Source organism: Ambystoma mexicanum, chromosome 13 (assembly GCF_040938575.1).
Source record: "Ambystoma mexicanum isolate Mex_15411 chromosome 13, UKY_AmexF1_1, whole genome shotgun sequence".
NCBI classification, from domain to species: Eukaryota; Metazoa; Chordata; class Amphibia; order Caudata; family Ambystomatidae; genus Ambystoma; species Ambystoma mexicanum.
This window is the reverse complement of record NC_090938.1, coordinates 819,211,773-819,232,770: the sequence shown is the minus strand read 5'-3', so window position 1 is coordinate 819,232,770 and position 20,998 is coordinate 819,211,773. Positions and strand designations below refer to the sequence as shown.

The 20,998-nt window shown below is 52.0% G+C and overlaps 1 protein-coding gene across 1 annotated transcript in view; it reads right to left on the bottom strand.

Moving 5' to 3' along the window:
• The window catches only part of LOC138522062 (RLA class I histocompatibility antigen, alpha chain 19-1-like), a 285,577-nt gene that overhangs the window by 230,849 nt on the left and 33,730 nt on the right, over positions 1–20,998 (bottom strand). Inside the window, exon 2 of the mRNA XM_069635303.1 lies at positions 6,699–6,974. Coding sequence (XP_069491404.1) covers positions 6,699–6,974 — 276 coding nt within the window. The remainder of the gene's footprint in view (positions 1–6,698; positions 6,975–20,998) is intronic.

Here is a 20,998-nt window from a genome sequence, read left to right as displayed (position 1 = left end):
AGGCTCTCCTCCCCTCCCCCCATGCAGGGCTCCTCACCTCTCCTGAGCAGGCTCTCCTCCCCCCATGCAGGGCTCCTCACCTCTCCTGAGCAGGGTCTCCTCCCCTTCCCCCTGCAGGGCTCCTCACCTCTCCTGAGCAGGCTCTCCTCCCCTACCCCTATGCAGGGCTCCTCACCTCTCCTGAGCAGGGTCTCCTCCCCTTCCCCCTGCAGGGCTCCTCACCTCTCCTGAGCAGGGTCTCCTCCCCTTCCCCCTGCAGGGCTCCTCACCTCTCCGGAGCAGGGTCTCCTCCCCTTCCCCCTGCAGGGCTCCTCACCTCTCCTGAGCAGGCTCTCCTCCCCACCCCCTATGCAGGGCTCCTCACCTCTCCTGAGCAGGCTCTCCTCCCCCATGCAGGGCTCCTCACCTCTCCTGAGCAGGGTCTCCTCCCCTTCCCCCTGCAGGGCTCCTCACCTCTCCTGAGCAGGCTCTCCTCCCCTCCCCCTATGCAGGGCTCCTCACCTCTCCTGAGCAGGCTCTCCTCCCCCATGCAGGGCTCCTCACCTCTCCTGAGCAGGGTCTCCTCCCCCCATGCAGGGCTCCTCACCTCTCCTGAGCAGGGTCTCCTCCCCTTCCCCCTGCAGGGCTCCTCACCTCTCCTGAGCAGGCTCTCCTCCCCTCCCCCCATGCGGGGCTCATCACCTCTCCTGAGCAGGGTCTCCTCCCCCTTCCCCCATGCAGGGCTCCTCATCTCTCCTGAGCAGGGTCTCCTCCCCCTTCCCCCATGCAGGGCTCTTCACCTCTCCTGAGCAGGCTCCCCTCCCCCCATGCAGGGCTCCTCACCTCTCCTGAGCAGGCTCTCCTCCCCTCCCCCATGCGGGGCTCCTCACCTCTCCTGAGCAGGGTCTCCTCCCCCTTCCCCCATGCAGGGCTCCTCATCTCTCCTGAGCAGGGTCTCCTCCCCCTTCCCCCATGCAGGGCTCTTCACCTCTCCTGAGCAGGCTCCCCTCCCCCCATGCAGGGCTCCTCACCTCTCCTGAGCAGGCTCTCCTCCCCTCCCCCCATGCAGGGCTCCTCACCTCTCCTGAGCAGGCTCTCCTCCCCCATGCAGGGCTCCTCACCTCTCCTGAGCAGGGTCTCCTCCCCTTCCCCCTGCAGGGCTCCTCACCTCTCCTGAGCAGGCTCTCCTCCCCTCCCCCTATGCAGGGCTCCTCATCTCTCCTGAGCAGGCTCTCCTCCCCCATGCAGGGCTCCTCACCTCTCCTGAGCAGGGTCTCCTCCCCCCATGCAGGGCTCCTCACCTCTCCTGAGCAGGGTCTCCTCCCCTTCCCCCTGCAGGGCTCCTCACCTCTCCTGAGCAGGCTCTCCTCCCCCATGCAGGGCTCCTCACCTCTCCTGAGCAGGCTCTCCTCCCCTCCCCCATGCAGGGTGCCTCACCTCTCCTGAGCAGGCTCTCCTTCCCCATGCAGGGCTCCTCACCTCTCCTGAGCAGGCTCCTCCCCCATGCAGGGCTCCTCACCTCTCCTGAGCAGGCTCCTCCCCCATGCAGGGCTCCTCACCTCTCCCGAGCAGGCTCTCCTCCCCCTTCCCCCATGCAGGGCTCCTCACCTCTCCTGAGCAGGCTCTCCTCCCCCATGCAGGGCTCCTCACCTCTCCTGAGCAGGCTCTCCTCCCCTCCCCCATGCAGGGCGCCTCACCTCTCCTGAGCAGGCTCTCCTTCCCCATGCAGGGCTCCTCACCTCTCCTGAGCAGGCTCTCCTCCCCCATGCAGGGCGCCTCACCTCTCATGAGCAGGGTCTCCCCTCCCCCATGCAGGGCTCCTCACCTCTCCTGAGCAGGCTCTCCCCTCCCCATGCAGGGCTCACCTCTCCTGAGCAGGGTCTCCTCCCCCCATGCAGGGCTCCTCACCTCTCCTGAGCAGGGTCTCCTCCCCTCCCCCATGCAGGGCTCCTCACCTCTCCTGAGCAGGCTCTCCTCCCCTTCCCCCCATGCAGGGCGCCTCACCTCTCCTGAGCAGGCTCTCCTCCCCCCATGCAGGGCTCCTCCCCTCTCCTGAGCAGGCTCTCCTCCCCTTCCCCCCATGCAGGGCGCCTCACCTCTCCTGAGCAGGGTCTCCGCCCCCATGCAGGGCTCCTCACCTCTCCTGAGCAGGCTCTCCTCCCCCATGCCCGGCTCCTCACCTCTCCTGAGCAGGGTCTCCTCCCCCCATGCAGGGCTCGTCACCTCTCCTGAGCAGGCTCTCCTCCCTTCCCCCCATGCAGGGCTCCTCACCTCTCCTGAGCAGGCTCTCCTCCCCTCCCCCATGCAGGGCTCCACACCTCTCCTGAGCAGGCTCTCCTCCCTTCCCCCCATGCAGGGCTCCTCACCTCTCCTGAGCAGGCTCTCCTCCCCTCCCCATGCAGGGCTCCTCACCTCTCCTGAGCAGGCTCTCCTCCCCCATGCAGGGCTCCTCACCTCTCCTGAGCAGGCTCTCCTCCCCCATGCAGGGCTCCTCACCTCTCCTGAGCAGGCTCCCCTTCCCCATGCAGGGCTCCTCACCTCTCCTGAGCGGGCTCTCCTCCCCCCCATGCAGGGCTCCTCACCTCTCCTGGGCAGGTTCTCCTCCCCTTCCCCCCCATGCCGGGCTCCTCACCTCTCCTGAGCAGGCTCTCCTCCCCTTCCCCCCATGCAGGGCTCCTCACCTCTCCTGAGCAGGCTCTCCTCCCCCATGCAGGGCTCCTCACCTCTCCTGAGCAGGCTCCCCTCCCCTCCCCATGCAGGGCTCCTCACCTCTCCTGAGCAGGCTCTCCTCCCCCATGCAGGGCTCCTCACCTCTCCTGAGCAGGCTCTCCTCCCCCATGCAGGGCTCCTCACCTCTCCTGAGCAGGCTCCCCTTCCCCATGCAGGGCTCCTCACCTCTCCTGAGCGGGCTCTCCTCCCCCCATGCAGGGCTCCTCACCTCTCCTGGGCAGGTTCTCCTCCCCTTCCCCCCATGCAGGGCTCCTCACCTCTCCTGAGCAGGCTCTCCTCCCCTTCCCCCCATGCAGGGCTCCTCACCTCTCCTGAGCAGGCTCTCCTCCCCCATGCAGGGCTCCTCACCTCTCCTGAGCAGGCTCTCCTCCCCTCCCCATGCAGGGCTCCTCACCTCTCCTGAGCAGGCTCTCCTCCCCCATGCAGGGCTCCTCACCTCTCCTGAGCAGGCTCTCCTCCCCCATGCAGGGCTCCTCACCTCTCCTGAGCAGGCTCCCCATCCCCATGCAGGGCTCCTCACCTCTCCTGAGCGGGCTCTCCTCCCCCCATGCAGGGCTCCTCACCTCTCCTGGGCAGGTTCTCCTCCCCTCCCCCATGCAGTGCTCCTCACCTCTCCTGAGCAGGGTCTCCTCTCCTCCCCCATGCAGGGCTCCTCACCTCTCCTGAGCAGGGTCCCCTCCCCCATGCAGGGCTCCTCACCTCTCCTGAGCAGGCTCTCCCCTCCCCCATGCAGGGCTCCTCACCTCTCCTGAGCAGGGTCCCCTCCCCCATGCAGGGCTCCTCACCTCTCCTGAGCAGGGTCTCCTCCCCCCATTCAGGGCTCCTCACCTCTCCTGAGCAGGGTCTCCTCTCCTCCCCCATGCAGGGCTCCTCACCTCTCCTGAGCAGGCTCTCCCCTCCCCATGCAGGGCTCCTCACCTCTCCTGGGCAGGCTCTCCCCCCATGCAGGGCTCCTCACCTCTCCTGAGCAGGGTCCCCTCCCCCATGCAGGGCTCCTCACCTCTCCTGAGCAGGCTCTCCCCTCCCCCATGCAGGGCTCCTCACCTCTCCTGAGCAGGCTCTCCCCTCCCCCATGCAGGGCTCCTCACCTCTCCTGAGCAGGGTCCCCTCCCCCATGCAGGGCTCCTCACCTCTCCTGAGCAGGCTCCCCTCCCCCATGCAGGGCTCCTCACCTCTCCTGAGCAGGGTCTCCTCCCCCCATGCAGGGCTCCTCACCTCTCCTGAGCAGGGTCTCCTCCCCTCCCCCATGCAGGGCTCCTCACCTCTCCTGAGCAGGGTCTCCTCCCCCCATGCAGGGCTCCTCACCTCTCCTGAGCAGGGTCTCCTCTCCTCCCCCATGCAGGGCGCCTCACCTCTCCTGAGCAGGGTCTCATCCCCTTCCCCATGCAGGGCTCCTCACCTCTCCTGAGCAGGTTCTCCCCTCCCCCATGCAGGGCTCCTCACCTCTCCTGAGCACGGTCCCCTCCCCCATGCAGGGCTCCTCACCTCTCCTGAGCAGGCTCTCCTCCCCCATGCAGGGCTCCTCACCTCTCCTGAGCAGGGTCTCCTCTCCTCCCCCATGCAGGGCGCCTCACCTCTCCTGAGCAGGGTCTCCTCCCCCCACCCCCATGCAGGGCTCCTCACCTCTCCTGAGCAGGCTCTCCTCCCCCCACCCCCATGCAGGGCTCTGCACCTCTCCTGAGCAGGCTCTCCTCCCCTCCCCCATGCAGGGCGCCTCACCTCTCCTGAGCAGGCTCTCCTTCCCCATGCAGGGCTCCTCACCTCTCCTGAGCAGGCTCTCCTCCCCCATGCAGGGCGCCTTACCTCTCATGAGCAGGGTCTCCCCTCCCCCATGCAGGGCTCCTCACCTCTCCTGAGCAGGCTCTCCCCTCCCCATGCAGGGCTCACCTCTCCTGAGCAGGGTCTCCTCCCCCCATGCAGGGCTCCTCACCTCTCCTGAGCAGGCTCTCCCCTCCCCATGCAGGGCTCCTCGCCTCTCCTGAGCAGGGTCTCCTCCCCTTCCCCCTGCAGGGCTCCTCACATCTCCTGAGCAGGCTCTCCTCCCCTCCCCCATGCAGGGCTCCTCACCTCTCCTGAGCAGGCTCTCCTCCCCCATGCAGGGCTCCTCACCTCTCCTGAGCAGGCCCTCCTCCCCCCTGTAGGGCTCCTCAGCTCTCCTGAGCAGGCTCTCCTCCCCTCCCCCACTCCTCACCTCTCCTGAACAGGCTCTCCTTTCATTCCCCCATGCAGGAATCCTCACCTCTCCTGAGCAGGCTTGCATCTCCTCCCTCCATGCAGGGCTCCTCACCTCTCCTGAGCAGGGTCTCCTCCCCCCATGCAGGGCTCCTCACCTCTCCTGAGCAGGCTCTCCCCCCTTCCCCCATGCAGGGTGCCTCACCTCTCCTGAGCAGGGTCTCCTCCCCCATGCAGGGCTCCTCACCTCTCCTGAGCAGGCTCTCCTCCCCCATGCAGGGCTCATCTCTCCTGAGCAGGCTCTCCTCCCCTCCCCCATGCAGGGCTCCTCACCTCTCCTGAGCAGGGTCTCCTCCCCCCATGCAGGGCTCCTCACCTCTCCTGAGCAGGCTCTCCTCCCCCATGCAGGGCTCCTCACCTCTCCTGAGCAGGGTCTCCCCCCTTCCCCCATGCAAGGCTCCTCATCTCTCCTGAGCAGGCTCTCCCCTCCCCCATGCAGGGCTCCTCACCTCTCCTGAGCAGGCTCTCCTCTCCTCCCCATGCAGGGCTCCTCACCTCTCCTGAGCAGGCTCTCCTCCCCTCCCCCATGCAGGGCTCCTCACCTCTCCTGAGCAGGCTCTCCTCCCCTCCCCCATGCAGGGCTCCTCACCTCTCCTGAGCAGGCTCTCCTCCCCTCCCCCATGCAGGGCTCCTCACCTCTCCTGAGCAGGCTCTCCTCCCCTCCCCCATGCAGGGCTCCTCACCTCTCCTGAGCAGGGTCTCCTCCCCCCATGCAGGGCTCCTCACCTCTCCTGAGCAGGCTCTCCTCCCCCATGCAGGGCTCCTCACCTCTCCTGAGCAGGGTCTCCCCCCTTCCCCCATGCAAGGCTCCTCATCTCTCCTGAGCAGGCTCTCCCCTCCCCCATGCAGGGCTCCTCACCTCTCCTGAGCAGGCTCTCCTCTCCTCCCCATGCAGGGCTCCTCACCTCTCCTGAGCAGGCTCTCCTCCCCTCCCCCATGCAGGGCTCCTCACCTCTCCTGAGCAGGCTCTCCTCCCCTCCCCCATGCAGGGCTCCTCACCTCTCCTGAGCAGGCTCTCCTCCCCTCCCCCATGCAGGGCTCCTCACCTCTCCTGAGCAGGCTCTCCTCCCCTCCCCCATGCAGGGCTCCTCACCTCTCCTGAGCAGGCTCTCCTCCCCTCCCCCATGCAGGGCTCCTCACCTCTCCTGAGCAGGGTCTCCTCCCCCCATGCAGGGCTCCTCACCTCTCCTGAGCAGGCTCCCCCATGTAGGACTCCTCACCTCTCCTGAGCAGGCTCCCCCATGCAGGGCTCCTCACCTCTCCTGAGCAGGCTCTCCTCCCCCCATGCAGGGCTCCACACCTCTCCTGAGCAGGCTCTCCTCCCCCCATGCAGGGCTCCTCACCTCTCCTGAGCAGGCTCCCCTCCCCCATGCAGGGCTCCTCCCCTCTCCTGAGCAGGGGCTCCTCCCCTCCCCCATGCAGGGCTCCTCCCCTCTCCTGAGCAGGCTCTCCCCTCCCCCATGCAGGGCTCCTCACCTCTCCTGAGCAGGCTCTCCTCTCCTCCCCATGCAGGGCTCCTCACCTCTCCTGAGCAGGCTCTCCTCCCCTCCCCCATGCAGGGCTCCTCACCTCTCCTGAGCAGGCTCTCCTCCCCTCCCCCATGCAGGGCTCCTCACCTCTCCTGAGCAGGCTCTCCTCCCCTCCCCCATGCAGGGCTCCTCACCTCTCCTGAGCAGGCTCTCCTCCCCTCCCCCATGCAGGGCTCCTCACCTCTCCTGAGCAGGCTCTCCTCCCCTCCCCCATGCAGGGCTCCTCACCTCTCCTGAGCAGGCTCTCCTTCCCGTGATGCAGGTATTTCCGCAGCCACTCGATGCACTCCTCCTCCAGGGAGGCCTTCCATCGCTGAGCGATGCTCTTCTCCGAGTTCCATCGGTCCGCGGAGACCTGGGCCGGGGTCGCGGTGGCGATGAACCTCATCTGGTCCTTATCGAAGCTCAGGAAGTCCCCCCCGTCATAGGCGTATTGCAGGAACCCCCCGATGGTGCCGTCCCCCCGGAGCTCGCAGCCGTACATCTGCTGGACCGTGTGCAGACCTGGGGGGGGGGGGAGAAGAGAGAGAATGAATGAGGGGCGTGACCCCAATAGAGAGAGGAGCGCAGTGACTCCAGTGAGAGACGACCCCCTTCCCCCCCCCCAGGGACCAGGACGAGGCTCGAGCGCCCACCGGACCCTAGAAAACCCGGGGACTGAGCACGGCCAGAGTCCGGGGGTCCCGCGCCCCTCCCACAGCAGCGGGCCCTCAGAGGGCAAGCCCCCCCCCTCTGCCCCCCACCCCCAGCACACTTTATAGACCACCCTTCAGCACACTCACACGGTGTTGCCAGGTCGGAAGGAAAAAATAAGCTGACTCCCATCCAAATAAGCGGAAAAAACAAGCGTGCACCTAAAAAGTTGTGGAAAGGTCTCAAAAGTAAGGAACATAACACATACATAGACAGAACACTGACATAGTGTGTTAGAACAACAATATTTTATTGCATGGTGACTAGAAGTCCCAGATTGCAAAATAATACTGCCCTGAAATATTTGTATTTATTGTTTTATATAGCGCCTTAATCCAAGGCGCTATATAATATTGTAACATGGCCAATTGGAAGCTGAAAAGAAACATGGCCTTCCTGAATACATCTTTCTGAGAAAATGTTGTATATAGATTCCAATAATCCTCTAACCCAGTCTTGCAAAAAAAGTTTAAAAAAAATAAATAAATAAAGGATGTTAGTGGATAATGCGTCAGCACTGGGGATATCACCAGGATAATATTGCTATAGAGTGACGCTTGCTAAACTAAACCAATCCCCTTCTTTACATCTTTACATGTCAGTGTGTCTGCCTGCATGACAAAACTTTTAAAGTGCGCTTTTTTTGCATATGTTTAGGCATTTGGCATTGATGGGCCACCTGGTGGGCAAGTAACGATCCCATCAGTGCCAAACACTTAAGCATATTCAAAACACAGGGCGCACCCGAGAGCAAGACACAAGTGCTGCCAGCAGCCCAGTGCAGGACGCTCTGTGCCACGTGTAATGGGCTTAACTGCAAATAAACAAGCCCAATTACACGCGCACAGACGGTCCAACAAGCGGACGAAAACCGCGACAAGCGACCTCCAAATATTAGAAGCGACTTTGGGCAAAAACAAGCCCAAAGTCTGGCAATGGTGATATGTGTGTTTCTTTGTTCTCGAGTTTCCCCAGTCCTCTTTTCTTGCCCATTCCCGGGTGGGGGGGGGGGGAGGGATGAGGCACATATCATTCGCCAGCCAGCCCAGCCCCCCACATATCATTTGCCAGCCTAGCCCCCCACATATCATTTGCCAGCCCAGCCCCCACATATTCCCCAGCCCTGCCCCCACATATCATTCCCCAGCCCAGCCCCCACATATCATTCCCCAGCCCCCACATATCATTTGCCAGCCCAGCCCCCACATATCACTCCCCAGCCCAACTCCCACATATTCCCCAGCCCTGCCCCCACATATCATTCCCCAGCCCAGCCCCCACATATCATTCCCCAGCCCATCCCCCACATATCATTTGCCAGCCCAGCCCCCACATATCACTCCCCAGCCCAACTCCCACATATTCCCCAGCCCTGCCCCCACATATCATTGGCCAGCTATCCAGGAACCAATCAGCATTGCCATTATACGTGTTTCTCGAAACCCCAAAGGACAGATTCCCAAAGAACAATAACAAACATTGGGGGTGGACCCAATTAGGGAGAATAAGAATCCCCCCCAGAACTCCCCAGATTAGCCTGGAGAGATGGAAGGCCCCCCTCCCTCCCCCCATAGGTGAGTATCGGAACGTTTATAAAAGGTCAGAGCCGGGGCCACGGTAACTTTCCCCATCGCTTGTGCAATCCCAGCCCTGGGGCCGCCATCTGGTCGGGTACCCTGCCTTCTCACTTAGGCAGCGATTTATAATAACCCCCAAATACATCATGAGCCCACCTGTATAAATCTTTCAACCCCGACATACCAAGTACATACGAGGCCCCTATACTTCCCTTCTGCCCCCAGCAGCCCTGTGTGCAGAGGATCACAGGAAAGCAGCACACATGCCCAGCCTCGGGATTCCAGGGGGCGGGGCAGCGATTCCCGGCTCCCAGTCCCTCTGAGTTAGAGGCCCCTATGCTTTCCTTCTGCCCCAGCAACCCTGTGTGCAGAGGATCACAGGAAAGCAGCACACATGCCCAGCCTCGGGATTCCAGGGGGCGGGGCAGCGATTCCCGGCTCCCAGTCCCTCTGAGTTAGAGGCCCCTATGCTTTCCTTCTGTCCCCCCTCCCTGGCAGCCCTGTGTGCAGAGGATCACAGGAAAGCAGCACACATGCCCAGCCTCGGGATTCCAGGGTAGGGAGGCTCCTAGTCCCTGCTTGAGTTATCAGGCCCCTGTGCCTTCCTTCTGCCCCAGTAACCCTGTGTGCAGAGGATCACAGGAAAGCAACACACATGCCAGCCTCTGGATTCCAGGGGGCGGGGCAGCGATTCCTGGCTCCCAGTCCCTCTGAGTTAGAGGCCCCTATACTTTCCTTCTGCCCCAGCAACCCTGTGTGCAGAGGATCACAGGAAAGCAGCACACATGCCCAGCCTCGGGATTCCAGAGTAGGGAGGAGGGTCAGTGATGCCCGGCTGCCAGCATCTAGTTCCTGCTTGGGTTGTGAGGCCCCCTGTGCTTTCCTTCTGTCCCCAGCAGCCCTGTGTGCAGAGGATCACAACAGGGATGTAGCACGCGTGAAATTCCAGGGATTTTACAGGGGACGTTTTGGAGGCATGACTGTCTTCATAGTACAGAGAGCCATTGTTGGAAGCGGCCTTTACTCAATGCAAGTAGCGACGGAGGTGCGGCTTGACCCCCTTGTACTGATGTTCAGAGGTGCTTTCCTCCGATTCTAGCCAGCGCTGCGGAGGGGGGACCCCGCAGCTCGAACGCGCGGGGCCAGTAACCTGTGCCCCAAGGAGGGTAGGACAAGGAGAGGGGTCGGGGAAAATGGCTGGCAGCAGCACAGCCAAAGTCAGGGAAAACAAAAGCACACCCCCCTCACTCTCCTCAGACTCCTGGAGCCAGGCAGGATGAGGGGCAAGGTGGGAGCAACAAGGAAGTGCAAGTACCCCAGGGCAGGGGGGTCAGGAACATCAGGTAACAACAAAGGAAGTACCTCAGGGTGCGATTTGCCATCAGCGCCAGCCGGCCGGGGGCTGGGCACAGCCACCACACAGGCAGACAAAGCCCAGGGCAGCGAAAAATCAGAATACTCACTGCCACCACTGCAAACCCCTTCCACCGCTACGCGCGGCCCATCCCTGTGAAACCAGCCCTACTGTGACAAGACCACACAGACCAAGCAGAATACAAACCCACGACTACACCCTCAACCCGAGGAGAGTAATGAGGCTCAAGCCTCGGTATCCAGAAATCACAGCTGATGGATAAACATCAGTGAGAAGAAGCGCGTGCCAAAAATCACAAATCTGTTTGGAGGGATTCCGGAATGGTGGCCAAGGTGAAAGCAGCTTAAGCCTTCAGCTCCTGGTCTCCTCCCTGAAGACATTTCATTGGTGATATGAATTCCAAGAAAAAGATCCCGGAACCGGAGAATCCTACTTCTAAAAAACAGAAACACATTTCTGAGATGGATGAAGAGAACCCTAGCATTCAAGATCCGTTTAAATTAATGCGGCAGGTTGCCTTGGACATGTCTGAAGTTAAAACCACCATGGCAGAGCTGAATTCAAAGGTAACCCATTTGGACACAAGGGTATCTGATCTGGAAAAGAAATCCTCAGATATGGGATCGGAAATGGCCGGGAGCTACAGGGCCTACAACATCCTGAAGTCTGCTATGGAGAAGGAGAAGGTCCATCGTTTTGAAATGGACTTAACATTGCGAGAAAGGAACATTTCCTCCCCTTGCCCCACGTTGTGGGTGGCTTCACTTGCGTGAAGGTAATTTTTATTTAATATATCCTGAACAATTCATGACTGTTGTCCTGTAGTGATCTGTGGCTCATTGGTAGTGTGATGTGTCCTTTCTAGGTGTGACAATATTTTCGGCGGATTGAGACGCCTTTTGAAGTATCTTGGTTTTTCAATGAAGAAAAATTAGCCTATCTGTCATTTACAGACGTGCGTTGAAGATTCACCACATTAAGGTAAATCTAATTGGTTTAATTTCTAAACCTTTTTGTGGAATTGTTCTCTTGACTGAGTCAACTCCACTTTTACATTTGGTAATACCCCCTCCCCTGGGGATCTGATTAGTTTCCTCTGTTTCCCTTCTTTGCAGGCTGGTTGCCTGAAACTACCCATTCAACACGGTGTTGAGAAGAATAGTGGATGTTTTAAAGGTTCCCCTGAAAAATGTTCGCCCGAAAGGGGCTTTAAAGAACAGAAACATGTTGGGATTATACGTTGTTTTAGTGACACATTTAGGTTTTTTCTATGTACTGTGATATGTGATTTCGTCTGTGTCCATTTGTAAGTGGTTTATTTGTAATTTAGTTTTTTAGATTTTGTAGGTTTTAGTGGTAGTTTTGTACACTGTGTTAGGTGTGGGTAGTATCTTAGGTTTTAATTTAAATATTCTGTATTAAACAAAAATGTTTTTTGAAATTTGGAATGTTGCACGCAGTCTATGTTGTTAAGACCTGTAGTGCCGGAGAATCTGTCAGAGGTGTCTAATCGTTGGGGGAGAAGGAGGGGTGGAAGTAGAGAAAGTTTACCATCTTATCCTTCTTTTATAATATAATCTATGTTCCTATTGGTGGAGTAAGATGTGGTACATATAAATAGGATCCTGTGTACCTATTTGATTACACATTGCCTACAGACTGAGGCAGCAGGTTTCGGAGGGTGCCGCTACTTCTATAAAAGGTCTGGATGGGGTGATTACTTTTGATCCATGTGAGATTAATGCTGTTTTCAAGGATTTTTACATGAACTTGTACGAGTGTGCGGCTGGTATTACTGGTCGTGGCGACCGCTTCTTTGATAATTTGAATATTCCGAACATTTCTGATGATACTATGGCTGGTCTGAACCGGCCGGTTACTGTTGATGAAAATAGGATTGCTAATGCCGGTTTGAATTCTGGGAAAACTCCGGGGACTGATGGTTTGCCGGCTGAGTTTTACAAGATTCTTCCTGAAGCGGCACTGGGGCTCTTGAGGGATATGTATATTGAGTCCAGGGAGGCGGGATCTCTTCCAGAATCCACCAATCATGCTACCATCTCAATTTTTCTAAAGAAAGGAAAGCATAGTGCCTTACCTTCCAGCTATCGGCATATAAATTTAATAAATACTGATAAGATCCTGGCTAAGGTGCTCGCTTTACGCATTGAGGATGTTATTCAAAGACTTAGTCACACGTATCAATCCGGTTTTATTAAACATCGTAGAACTTCTAGCAACATTCGGAATCTTTTGTTGACCACGTCACAGGCCCAGAATGTGGACGAAGATGTGGCTGTGTTCTCTTTAGACGCTGAAAAAGCGTTTGATCGTATTCATTGGCAATACATGTTTACGGTGCTGAGGGCGATGAATCTGGGTGATGAGTACATCTCTTGGGTCTCCCTTTTGTATGCTCGTCCTACGGCGAATGTTAAGACGAATGGCTTTTTATCTGGAACGTTCAATCTTTTGCGGGGCACTAGACAAGGATGTCCGGTTTCTCCCTTATTGTTTGTGCTGGCCATTGAACCTCTTGCTATTGCCCTGCGGAGTGATTCATACTTGAAAGGTGTGTCCTTCAATGGGGTTGAACAGAAAACTTGGTTTTATGCTGATGACCTTTTGTTGGTTTTACGGAATTTGGAAATTTCTTTGCCATCCTTGATGAACATTCTGGATCGATTCCATGTGGTGGCGGGATATAAAATAAACTGGTTGAGGTCCAAGGTTTTGCCTATCACGGGGAGTTGTGCTAAATCATCGGTGACTGGATTTGGGTTTCAATGGTGTTTACGCAAAATGAAATATTTGGGGACTTGGCTGACTCCAGTTGTGAGTGATATGGTGGAGGTGAACCTAGGGGAGGCCTGCCGTGAGCTGAAGTCATCTACGCAGAGGTGGCCGGTCTTACGTTTGTCATTGTGGGGCAAGGTGAACGCCTTGAAGATGGTTGCGGCCCCGAAAATCAACTATGTTTTAAGTATGCTTCCTTTGAGGGTCAGTGCATGTTACTGGAGATTAACTGATGCAACTTGGCAATCTTTCCTTTGGGACGGGAAACCTCCTGTACTTAAACTGTGGAAGTTGCAGCTGCCTGTTGAAAGAGGTGCCCTTGGGGTCCCCAATTTTAGAGTGTATCATCTTGCCTTCTCTTGCCAGTTTTTACTTCCTTTTCTGGTTGATTCCCCCCAGTGCTTGGGCTGTGGCGGAAGCAAGTGCTTTAGGCCCTCTTGCCCCTCGAGAGGTGTTTACGACTGTTAGTAAGTGTGGTAGATTTCCTTTGACCCATTTTTTGCGGGAGGTGTAGAGAGGCTTTCACGAAATGTGTGGTTCAACTGCTCTGAAATCACCTTCGGCCTCGACTTGGTTTAATAAGGCAATCACAGAGGCTGGCAAGCCTATATTTTGGCCGGAATGGTTTGTTGGTGGAGTTCACTGGATTAATGATGTATACAGAGGTGGAAAATGGATTGATTTTGATGTACTATGTGCAAATTTCAATATTGAAAATGTTTCCATTGCAGACTACAGGAAATTGAAGAGATGCATTGGTGAGATTGATGGGAGTGATTCTGTGGTTTTGGAACATTTGGTGATGGGCTGTCAGTCTGTTGCGAGCAAAGTGTATCGCCGAATTGTTGCGAGCTACAAAGATAAGGCGCGCTTTGCAAGTTTGCTTTGGAAAGGTTGCTGTTACCGCTGCAAGACGCTCCGTTACTGGATTCACTGGACTCGCCGACGAAGTGACGAAGTGTGATTGACTGTTGCCTGCACCAAAGACGTGCTGCGGTGAAATCCCGCCCCCAGCCAACAGGAAACTATTTACTGCAAATGCACGCGCTTTGCGCGCGCGCTTTGCAAGTTTGCTTTGGAAAGGTTGCTGTTACCACTGCGAGACGCTCCGTTACTGGATTCACTGGACTCACCGACGAAGTGACGAAGTGTGATTGACTGTTGCCTGCACCAAAGTGAGAACTCTTGTGACTTTTACTACCCAAGGTTGTATAAGGCAACTGTTTGTGCAACTGCTTAAGCAACTGCTTAGGCGAATTTTATCAGTGCACTCACGGTAGTTTGTCTCCTCTTCACCCATAGGACGTGCTGCGGTGAAATCCTGCCCCCAGCCAACAGGAAACTATTTACTGCAAATGCACGCGCTTTGCGCGCGCGCTCTGCAAGTTTGCTTTGGAAAGGTTGCTGTTACCGCTGTTAGAGCGGGTATAGCGGGTTGTGCACTGCGGAGTAAGACTTTTTCGCCTATGTCCAATTTGTTGCATTGTTAACCATTAGTTTGTTAAACGTGCCGAATGAAAGGTATTACATATACGCTGACGTCTGGGATGCCAGCAAACATTGTAATTACAAGAGCCTCTGTGAACCTTAAGCCTGTAACCCCTAAAGCCTCCCCCATTACTATTCTTAAAAAAAATTAGGAGGTTCACCTATTGTGACTCCCGTGAGAAAGAACTCTACTAGTGATATACGAGGATTTTGCACTTTAAGGGGCGATTCAGATTTATTTATTCCCACGTGTGTTGAAAATCAACCTTCGAGCCCTGTAAATATGGGAGGAGGGCCAATTGCACCGCACGTGGTTCCTGTGAATTCAAATGTGTCGATTTCAGACACTACTATTGTAAATGAGATAGACTCTGAGGGAACTGAGGAGTGCCCTCTAATTGATTCAACTACACAAAATCCTGTTTTCATCATGTAAAAACGACCTAAACTATACTAATGAGGAAGCGGCTAACGAGGGGGAGAATAAAGATATGCAGGAGGAGATTTACAAACAAATCTAATGTGGATGATTCTATTAATAATGTTTGTCTGAATCTCCCATTGTTAATGATAGAACTAAGGGTAATGATGCTAGTCTATATGGCTCTCCAAGCCTTTTTGACCACCATACACAGTGCCCTAGAGACTTGACATCCTCCTTTGTCTATCCTACACCGAGTGTGGGAATCACAGATGGTAATGGTGGACAAATTGTACATGGCTCACTGGTGGAAATAACGCTGAATGCCATAAACATCTCGATTATGTCCCTTTTTAAATTGTTTGAGACCTTGGATGCTAAGCAGATTGAACCGATTACCCAGAACCTAGATAAAATGTCTAGGTACATTGACATGGGTGATAATAGGCTACCAAAGACAACGAAAGATACTAAAAATAAAGAGACTGCGCAAATGACATCTGATGTAAAGGAGAAGAGCAAGGTTGAGAATGTAGTACCGATCTTACCTGTTTTTGAGGCTATTATATGCCCTGTCATACCCAGTGATGATGAAGTGCACTGTAGCCCCTCTAGTAATGAGATGGTGACAGTGGAAAGTTGTATCCCTATTAAGGTGAATGAAGATAAAATTGTTGAAGATAACCGAGAGAATGACTTTGGTGTGTATAATATGTTTGATTCAAGAACCAATGTAAGATCAAAAGCTAATACAATAACTAAAAAGAAAACTAAGAATCAGAAGCAGGCTTTGCGACCAACAAAGGCCGCTACTAATCAATTCCTAAAACGACTGCAAATTACCACCAAAAGTAAAGCTGTTGTGAGAGGAGGATTAAAAGTTAATTATACTAATTTAAAACAGGCTAGAGAACCGGTAGCTAGTCAACCTGTGAATGTTGTATCTCACAAAGACTATGTCCCACTAGACGATCTAGTGGCTTTGCTTGCAAAAAAAGGTTCTGAGGAACAACTGCGGCTGCAACGAGCTGCTGATATCACAACCCATGAAACCCCTTGCATCCCACTGGCTAGTACTGCTGTGACAAACCACCCAAAGAATGATGTTATAACAAATACTACAAGCGCGAACCCTCCTCTAGCGAGAGAACCTTCGCTGGACATACTAAAAGACATTAAAGAGACCATACAGAACTCGGTTGATGAGTATCTAAAATGGAAGCAAGATCAGACTCTCGTGACAAACACTGTAGTGGAGAGAGGTAAAGTGTCATTTAACAGCAAAACTACAGTGTATCCATCTGATACAATACAAAATATTGAGAGAAATTCGGAACCAAACCAACGACTTGAGATGGAACGGTTGGGTGGGGGTACAGGAAAGAAATTAAAACATGCCCTAGACCGAAACTATATCATAGATTCATTCTGAAATGTCGCCCTTCTCCCCATATATCCTATGACCTAAATAGAACAAGCGTGCTGACGATATTTGAAGATACTGAAGAGTTAAGAGATATCTCTTCAACTGACATTCAACAAGTCGAATTTCTAAATGAGGAGAGGCTTGACGCTGTCCGATTGTGGATTTCATCCAACCTTGTCAGAAATACTATATGGCAAGCTAGGATGGAATTGTTCACAACGGGTTTTTTGCTAGCAGTTGATCCTACAATCCTACCAACTAATATGAACTATGAAAAATTACAGGATCCAAATGATAACGTGACTACTAGATCCTTAAACGTATATCATAAACAAAACTCACTAGATCAAAACAAGATGGTAGGAGGTTTGGGAAAAAATGAATACAGACCGAGTGATAAAAGATCATAATACAAGGGGTGGCGGGATGACACACTGACCCTAGTGAGTTGGAATACCTGTGGTCATGCCCATCTCTCTGTAAAAGATAGCAATGATCTTAACAACTATGATGTAGTTGCCCTACAAGAGACGTGGCTGGTGGATTGCCCGGTATGGAATAATCATGAAATAGCATTTCTGGCAGCCAAATCAAATAGGAAAGGACGTCCATCCTCTGGGTTACTAATTGCCACCAAAATGGGGAGGGGCTTGTCAATTAGGCCTTGGGCAGCCCCGAATATATTTATGCAATTAGTTAAAAAAATGTATCCTGGGGGATGTTTGGCTCTAATTAATATCTACCGTAACCCGATGGCTATTTCAGATAAGATTTTCATTAAAGAACTGGAGAATTTCTTCAACATGATTCTTATGACCCCCGAAATAACAAATGTTATTCTTGTGGGAGATCTGAATATGCAATGTCTGAAAGCCAAAAAAACGCAAAAGGGCCACATAAATGAAATATGGGCGGATGTGATGTGTGATCGTAATATGCTGATGCTTAACTGTGCGATACCTGGCAACACACCCTCTAGTGAGACGTGGCGTAGAGGACTCAGTAGCTCTACAATTGATTATATTTACACGGACAAAGCAACGTTCCAAAACATTGCTTCATTTAAGGTGATAACACAGACTGAGAGTGATCATCACATGCTAACCTTGAAATGGAACTGTTATAAAGAACCACAAAACCTAGAAAAAGGGCGGTATGCTACCAATCTGATAACAAATAACTCAAGAATAAGGTTTAGGTGGAATGAATCTACACTGAATGAGTTGAATGAAGAGTTGCTGGGTGAACAGACGGGGAACGGTGGGGTAGAAGAACCTTATAACGTCACACTCCAAATGTTCAAACTGCACTCTTCAATACAAACTCATATGTACTTTGCACCCAGACACAGTGCTGACGAACAGGTTCAAAAACGTAAAACCCTACTGAGACGAGAAAAGAGAATGGAATTATTATTGCCAGTGAATATCAGGTTTGAGGTCATTCGCTCTCTTCAACGTGCATACACGGCTTGGATCCGTACTCGTAGATGTATTCTATATCAGTCTGATGGTGAAGAAATGCTCAAGGTGATTATGTCAAAAAACACAGCCCAAATTTGGGCTTTGCTTAATTGCTGCTAACCATTTGGAACAGGGTCCAGATAAACGGTGTAATTGAAACACTATGGATCGACTATTATACGGAATTATATGCTGACCCTGAGGTCAGACAAAATAGCCCTGTGATAATATGTAACAGCATGGAACTATTACAAATATCTAGAGAAGATATACTAGGATATATCCACAAAGCGTCTAACTCAAGGGCCCCAGGACCTGATGGGTTAACCAACTATATGATGAAGCAGCATCCGGAACAATGGGCCCTGATTCTGTATAACATCTTTACCCATGTCCTACAATCCAACAGTATTCCAAAGTCTTGGAAATCCTCTGTGGTAGTGCCCATCTTTAAAAAAGGCGACAGGTCTAAACCGGCTAATTACAGACCGATCGCGCTTTTGGATATACCTGGGAAAATCTTTTGCAGGTTCATTTTACGGGACTTTAACAATTGAGCAAGAACTTGTGACAAGCAAGATCCGCATCAAACAGCGTTTATACCTGGCATGGGGACTTCTATAAATCTGTTATCAATAACAGCTTTAATACAGCATCATAACCTCCTGAAACAACTGTTATTTTTTGTGTTCGTCGATTTTAGAGCGGCGTTCGACTCAGTGGTTAGATCAATATTATTTGACAAACTAGCCCGAGAAAAGTGCCCTACATACTTAATTAATTTGATAAGTATGTTACACTCAGAGACCAGCATACGAGTGAGGCTAAATTTACAAGGCTTACTAACCACGAATATTTCAACTCATAGAGGCCTCAGCCAAGGCTGCATACTTGCGGCGACTTTGCTTAATTTTTTCATCGCCGATATATGCAAAGCCTTCAAAGAGGTTATTTCCGATGCGCCAAAATTAGCAGGCAAAGCACTTGCAGCTCTGTTATTTGCAGACGATTTGGTACTGTTTTCGAAGACTCCCCGTGGCCTTCAAAACCTGCTTGATGCACTTGCCAGATATGTCACTGAGAATAGGTTATCCGTGAATATGAACAAAACAAAGATAATGGTTTGTAACCCAAACCCAAGTGGTACCCTAAACAAGAAACAAAAAGCATTAAGGTGGTGTTTACAAGAGCATACACTAGAAATAGTTCCACAATATACTTATTTAGGAGTTGTTATTGATGGAGCAAGTAATAAAGCATTCCTACTAAGCCTCAACCAGAAGCTGAATATCATGATCTCACAAGCCTCAATTATCCAAGCCAAATATGGTAAATTTACCATCACACCCGCCATAACATACTTCAAACAGAAAGTGGTCCCGGTACTACTTTATGGAGCGGAAACAAAACCATGTATAATGGGAAATACATGGTTACGTTTTGAGAGTAAATATTGGAAACGCATTCTGGGTTTACCAAAATGTGTACCTATGGCTTGGATTAGGAATGAATTAGGGCTAATATCATTGCATGCACGTTACATCTGGCAAATTATATCATTGTTCAGAAAATGTATTTTGGCTTCTGGTAGGCATAAATTGATCAATACCCTTGCCGATTACGTGTTCACAACTAATGACCAATATATGGTGAAATGGCGGTACACTATAATTGACGCTTTGGCTGAAGCGGATCTCTCCCTTGATGACCTCCTTACAAATCCAGGTAGAGCCAAAACTAAGATATTTCTGCATGACTGGTTACGTACGAGGGAGATATGTTTGAAGTATCATGATTTCCCCAAAAATCCGTACCTGCATAAAAGGCATAGTATAGTGGAACCATATCTACTTAGATCACCATCAACTGATCATAGAAGACAATTTTTAAGAATATGGTTTAACTTATGTGAGACGAGGGATCTGAAAGCTAAACGGAAAATGATAATGAAGGAAGATAACTTATGCCGCTTCTGTAAGATAAATGATCAACCTGAAACCTTACGTCATCTTCTTACAGAATGTCAAACCCTTAAACAGAAACAGGAGCTCTGCTTTAAACCACTGTTATATGAAAACACCCAAATTACAACAGGATCTCTTTGGTGGTTGATTTATTGCGGGCATACCACTCCTCTAAGGCTTGCTACCATTGCTCTTGTGAAGGATTTGAGATTCGATATTGATAAAGAACTGACAGAACCCAAGGTATAACCACTGTGGTAACCATTAGTGAGGGATATTGGGAGAAGAGTAAGATTAGATGAGTCTTGGCTAACATAGTACAACATAGATAAACAATACGTACAAATACGGAGGTAAAAGAGTGCACTTATTGATACTGATGAATGCCTCGTCAAATGCTAAGTACATATATACATACGTGTCTTAGAATCATGGGAATCGGTTATGAGTAGATTAAAATTCTCTGAGCAGAATATTAGGGAGTTTGCTAGGAATTAAACTGCATGGATAATGATGAGTACATTTTTAAGAAGTGTACTGATGGTTGGAAGGAGCAAGTAGAGATTATGTTGGTTGTTTAAGTGATAGAAGATACTGATGCTCTGTTTTACTTTAATGATTGAAATCTGTGCAGTTTATTTAGTTAGTTAAGCCCTGTGGGTGTGTCTTTTTCTCCTTTTTTGTGTTTTTTGCTTTTATCATTTTTATGATTTTGCAAAATTGTTGTTACGTTTCATTTCTTTTCACTTAATTTCCTTTTTTTTCGATTGTTTATTTCTTGTTATCCCGTCCATTTGTGGGTATTTTCAATTAACAGTTTGTTTCAGTTTGATTCAGTACTATTCACTGACGTTGACCAAACCTTTCTTTGCGCATTCGTCCAGCGCGGCATTAAGAATTTTGGCTGTTGCTATAGACCACGTGGTCCGTGAGCCACTCATTAAACGGGACCACCACACTTCTTCATCATACTGTGAGAAGGGTTTTAATAGAGGACCTAAAAACGCTCTTCTCCATTTGATGGTTTTAGGGCAACTCATGAGAAGGTGTTTCACTGACTCCTTTTCGGATTGTGTGTTACACAGTCGACAGAGGTTTGAGTCAGAAAGGCCTCTTATGGCCCGTATTTCGTTGGTAGGCAAAAGATTCAATCTCGCCCTTAGAAGAGTTGAGCGGAGAGCTCTGTCTGGAAATCTTTTGATTATTTCGGGAATCGCATCCAATTTTTTAGGTTGAGACGGGAGATGTTTTAGAAATTTGTTCTTTTCGGCCATTGTGTGAGTTTCAACCCAGTCCTCTTGGTCCATTTTTTTTTTTACTTTGAC